At 36.7% G+C, this 5,399-nt stretch overlaps 1 protein-coding gene across 1 annotated transcript; it reads left to right on the top strand.

Moving 5' to 3' along the window:
* Positions 1–2,496: 2,496 nt before the first annotated feature.
* LOC143598341 (proteasome subunit beta type-3-A) lies at positions 2,497–5,168 on the top strand. Its single transcript, XM_077076576.1, has 7 exons — positions 2,497–2,571; positions 2,718–2,899; positions 2,973–3,080; positions 3,462–3,551; positions 3,901–3,985; positions 4,534–4,628; positions 4,939–5,168. Exons 1-7 carry the CDS (start codon positions 2,566–2,568, stop codon positions 4,985–4,987), a joined length of 615 nt encoding a protein of 204 aa, XP_076932691.1. The 5' UTR covers positions 2,497–2,565; the 3' UTR covers positions 4,988–5,168.
* Positions 5,169–5,399: the final 231 nt, after the last annotated feature.

Raw genomic sequence — 5,399 nt, 5'->3', positions numbered from 1 at the left:
CTGCTATTTCTTAAGGATCCAGTATCCTACCCTTTCTGACCCACTTTGAAGGAAGATCAATCCCTCCTGGTATCGAGTCACGTTTTACAAAGAAAAACTGATTCCTCCACAAGGAATCGTTTAAAGTGACTTTTAAGATCGGGTGGGGTTGTCGAGGCTTGGATTTCAAGATGAATCGGGCAGAACCGTGGGTAGTAAGGGTGTACAAGTGTGATAGCTCCGGAAGACCAAAGTTGATGTTTTGCTCCTCAATGATCCTTTTGATAGTGCTAAGGACTCGCCACACCATAGGCACAGCCTGGATGTAGGATATGCCCGTGGAGTCGAAGAAGCTCTGGGTAAAAGCAGGAAAAGGATAAAGATAGCCGATCAAGAACGGGCAAGCCGACATACAAACCCAGATCCGAGAATAGACGTCGCATTGGATTCCGGCGTCATATTGACGGAACTCCGTTCCCGGTGGAAACAGTGGACGAAGTTCATCTACCTCAGGGTCTGTTAACTTACAGATTTCGATAGAGGGGTTGGAAATAAGGTTTTGTGGTTGCATCTCGGATAACCCAGACCCGTCGGACGCTTGGTCGGAATGATGCGAAAGGGAAGAAGAAGACGAAACAGTAGACCTTGATAAAGAGAATAAGAAAAGAGAAAGAAGGATACCTGATGCGTCGTTTGAATGGGCGATTATAAGAGAAATATAGGACGACATATATAGGCGGTTATCATTAACTCGAGGGCCAAATGGTAATTATCTCTGGCGAAACCGTCCCATCATCCAGTTTTCGCAGAAGTTCAAAATTCAAAATGACAGCTGTGTTCCACTATCACCCGCCATTTGGAGGGAATTGTTAGGGCTGATATTTTCTCTACTGAGGATATGTTATCCTTGAAGATGTGTCTGGATCAGTTATCCTCCCGAAGAGTTCCGGAACCACGTCGAAGATCAAGGATCCTCAGAGGTTAATATTATTAACAATTGTTTCATGTGTCTAGGTTATTATTTAACAGAAGTAACGGCTAAATGACTTGGTCCACCTTAAATCTCCCTACTGGAAGCTACCAACACGTGGTCAAATGAACGTTGGAAGAGTAGTGGAATAGTGACGGATAATTAGGACTTTTTGTTACATGTATTTTCTTTATATACATTGAGATATGATCGATTAGATATCAACACTTGTACTCACACACACTAGAGCAGAAGCAATTACTCTATACACACTAGCTTACTTTGTAACATATCGATCATAATCTCCAAACCATTGTAACCCTTTTTTGTTATTAATAAATCGGTGATAGACGAGTTGTCATCACCCGAGGTTTTTTTCTTTTGATATGAACAAGATCAAAGGGTTTTTCCTCGCAACAAATCGCTGTGTTCACTCCATTTTCATTCGTATAATCGTTGTTATTAGCATAGCACTAGACCTCACTTTTACGGACTTGGATACATTATCCTTAGCCGATTTTTATCCAAAACAGGGATCTAGGAGCCGAAGAGGTCCCATGTACCACACGTTGAACCCTACTAAAAAAAGTCACAACCTCTAGGGCCAGAAGCCCAAATGTATCAAAAACAAATGAGAGAAATACATGTTGATTCTCTAAACAAGCTTTCTCGTGTTTAACAACTTTGCCGGATTCAGCCTTCAACGCAGCCTGACCCACAACAAACCCACGGTCCCTGAGCCCAACAACAGGAGACACTCCTGTAAGATCAACACATGTGTGTTTTCCCCCTGCCCGCCCACCTAAACACAAGAATATCAGCTGGTCGTAACCCCCCTTCAAGAGGATCCGTGAGAAAGTTAACAGAAGCCTTCTTTTTAGCATAAATCACTGCCCGTTTAAGAACATCACACAGAATATCCCTAACCAAATCATGTATGTATTTAAATCCAGACAATTCTTTGCAATGCACCACATGGGCTCCAAAAAAATATTTAAAAATCATATAATAAAATAACATGGTCCGGTTAGTTTTTTATACACTTAGTTTTTTATATGAACCGTAAACCAAACCATTCTTTACGGTTTGAAATTTTCAATACCGAAAGACCAATCATTATGAAAAAAGCCAACCGTGAAACTAAACCGAACAGTTATCGTCACGTGAACAAACGCATTACTGAATGGTTCATGAACAAGGGCTCTGCTCGTGTTCATTTGTTAAGCTTACCAAGCAAGATTTTTTTTGTTCATGTTCGTTCATTTTTTCAAATGGACGAACATAAACAAACTTACCATCGAACGGTTCATTTACAACCCTACGATATTATGTCAAACAAGTCTTCACACACAGTTCCTAAAAGCATAATTAACGAACTGTTGGTGTATGACGTTAACAAATTATATCATACAAGCATTGAATAAACTAAATATGAAAACCAGAAGGGTGAAAAGGCAAATACTAAAATCAAATAGGATGATATTGTAAATATAGGTTTGATTTACCTGTCCTCCAAGCAAGCTACCGCTGCCCCTTTTCATTAAATTAACAATTCCGATCCATTCTATCAGTTTCTCCTTCAAACTCACGCCGGAATCAATCAGTTTCTTCGAATTATGTCGGTAAGCTCTCTCTCTCTTTCTCTCCTCCGGATGTGATTTACACAACAATTAGTATTAGGGCAGTTAATGCGTGAGTTTTATTTCTCAGATTAGGGTTTGGTTGTATGATAATGAAGTGATTATAAATTTTTATATGATTTGAACAGATATTCGAGTACAATGGAAGTGCCTTGGTGGCTATGGTTGGTAAGAACTGCTTTGCAATCGCCAGTGACAGGAGGCTTGGTGTCCAGCTTCAGACCATAGCCACCGATTTCCAAAGAATCTTCAAGATTCATGATAAGCTCTTTCTCGGTCTCTCCGGTCTCGGCTCTGATACTCAGACACTGTAAGTATTAATTAATACTCACTGATTTAGGCTTTCACAATTATAATACATTAACATGTTTGTTTTTGTGTAGTCATCAGAGGCTTGTGTTTCGCCACAAGCTGTACCAGCTGCGCGAAGAACGAGACATGAAGCCTGAAACTTTTGCTAGCCTTGTCTCTGCTATGCTCTACGAGAAGAGGTTAGAATAAAACCTTGTATTATTTTTTTGTACTTGTATGCTTATCCGTATATTTGTTTTTAGCTTTTATATTGTGTCTGCCAGGTGTTTTTTTATATGCTCTGTATTTTGCATTAGTAACTATTAAATTTATGAATGTCATGTCACTATATTGTCATTTTTATTAACGATGTGCGTGTGTACAGTCAGTATCCATGATTAACCTGCTCTGTATCTCTTATAAGATTTCTGATAATAAGAAGTTTGATGTAAATAATTAATGGTGTGACTGGTGTTCTCTTATGTAATATTCAATAATGTGATGTAACAACATTGCAGTTCGTATCGTCTCTTAAAATTGTATAAATGTTGGACTAATAGAATTTACTAATGTTTCTGTAGGTTTGGCCCCTATTTCTGCCAACCTGTGATTGCTGGACTGGGAGAGGATGACAAGCCATTTATCTGTACAATGGACTCCATTGGAGCAAAGTATGTCTACTTTTTATGTTCTTGTAGTTACTCATACTCGTATCAAAACTGGACCCTTTTCATTATTTTCTGAAAAACACATACATGTAAGACCAAATTCCGAGACACTTGTATGTTTTTTTTTTCAAAAAAGTTGATATCTCTAGGGTCACTTATAGATTGGTTATCATCAACTTTGGTTTGAGTGTCTAATGAAAATGCAATAGATATAATGATATATGATGTTAGTATACACTCGCTGTTAAAAGAATGGCTTGATTAAATATTTGGTAATTTATGTATGATGCGACTTATAATTATATGAAAGCTGGTATTAACTTTCAATCTTTCTTTCCTGAAATCAATATAGGGAACTTGCAAAAGATTTTGTGGTGGCTGGAACTGCATCAGAGTCTCTATATGGTGCGTGTGAGTCGATGTTCAAGCCTGACATGGTACATTCCTATATCCTTGCTCTTTTAGTTTTTCAGTTTTCTTAAGGCTGTAAAATAATGTATGCAACTCGCCTTGTGTAGTTAATTAAAGATGTATCTAATCTATGAGCCATTAAACATTTAGTTTCTGAAAATTTATTAATGCATTTTAAAAGACACTTTTAAAATATCCAGAGGCTGCAGATTTAACACATTTAAATGATAATGGACCATTTTGAAATAAATATTAAAAAAAATAAAATAAAAAGGAAATAGGTCGATGCGTTTTACCTTTCTTATCATTTTATTTTTTTAAGCAGTTAGATTATAATTTTAGTACTTAAGTTTTTGTCATCGTATTTGCTGTTACATTATTTATTTATAGAGTTACGGTACATGAAAATATTCTACCGGGTCAACCCAATATTGAATGTGATTTGTCGTATAACAATTAGAATTTAGAACCCATTTTGCCACATGTAAATTATGTTTTAAAGTAATGTGTTTGTACACCACCTGTACTCTTCACCATGCGTGTCATAATATCTACTTGTTATATATGTGTGCAGGATCATGAGGAGCTGTTTGAAACCATCTCTCAAGCACTTATATCATCAGTTGACCGCGACTGTTTGAGTGGTTGGGGAGGGCACGTCTACGTTGTGTAAGTTTGTTTTCAAATATCTAACCAGAGTGTCTGGATTGTGATTTTCAAAACTAATTATCGAAATTCCCAATATTTGGATTTTAGTTTTGGATAAACAAACTCTTATCTGAATATTACAAATTCAAACAACAAACAATATGGCATGATCACTTTAAAAATGCTCATCCAAACTCCCTCTCGGATTGCAGTTTTATCGATATAGCCTGTTTGAATTTCGTTCGATTTTTAATGGTCAAAAAGTCAACATCTGGACATTATGCGTGTAATTTAAGATATTAATTTGATATTATATGTGCTTTTGCTGCAGCACACCGACTGAAGTGACGGAAAGAATCTTGAAAGGAAGAATGGACTGATTTACAGAGTTATTTAGCCTTAATATCTTGTATGGCTTTGGGATTGAAGTGCAGTGTTATTGTACTTTGGTGTCTGGTAGCTTGTGATTTCAGAAGTGTTTTGTGCTTTTGACTTGAAAACTATTATGACATTGTTCTGTAACCGTCAATTTTCAATGGATGTTCTATTTCAATTTCAGTATTTTGGTTGTTTAAGCATATGATTATTCGTTGCTAGAGCTTTCAGTTAGTAATCAATTTTAATTATGATTGCTAATAGTAAAACAATGATTTCAAATTCTCCTAAAGTAAGATCATTCTTAGCACTTGCTTGAAGTTCTTGAAACATGTAAGAATTACATGAACTGTGGTGAAATGTAAGACCACACAAGTCAACTATGTGGCCATAACTGAGAATCTGAAATAACTCGAA

Source organism: Bidens hawaiensis, unplaced genomic scaffold (genome assembly GCF_021521415.1).
Source record: "Bidens hawaiensis isolate Kalapana, Puna unplaced genomic scaffold, B.hawaiensis_p1.1 tig00049955_1, whole genome shotgun sequence".
Lineage (NCBI taxonomy): Eukaryota > Viridiplantae > Streptophyta > Magnoliopsida > Asterales > Asteraceae > Bidens > Bidens hawaiensis.
This window is presented reverse-complemented; position numbering and strand designations above follow the sequence as displayed.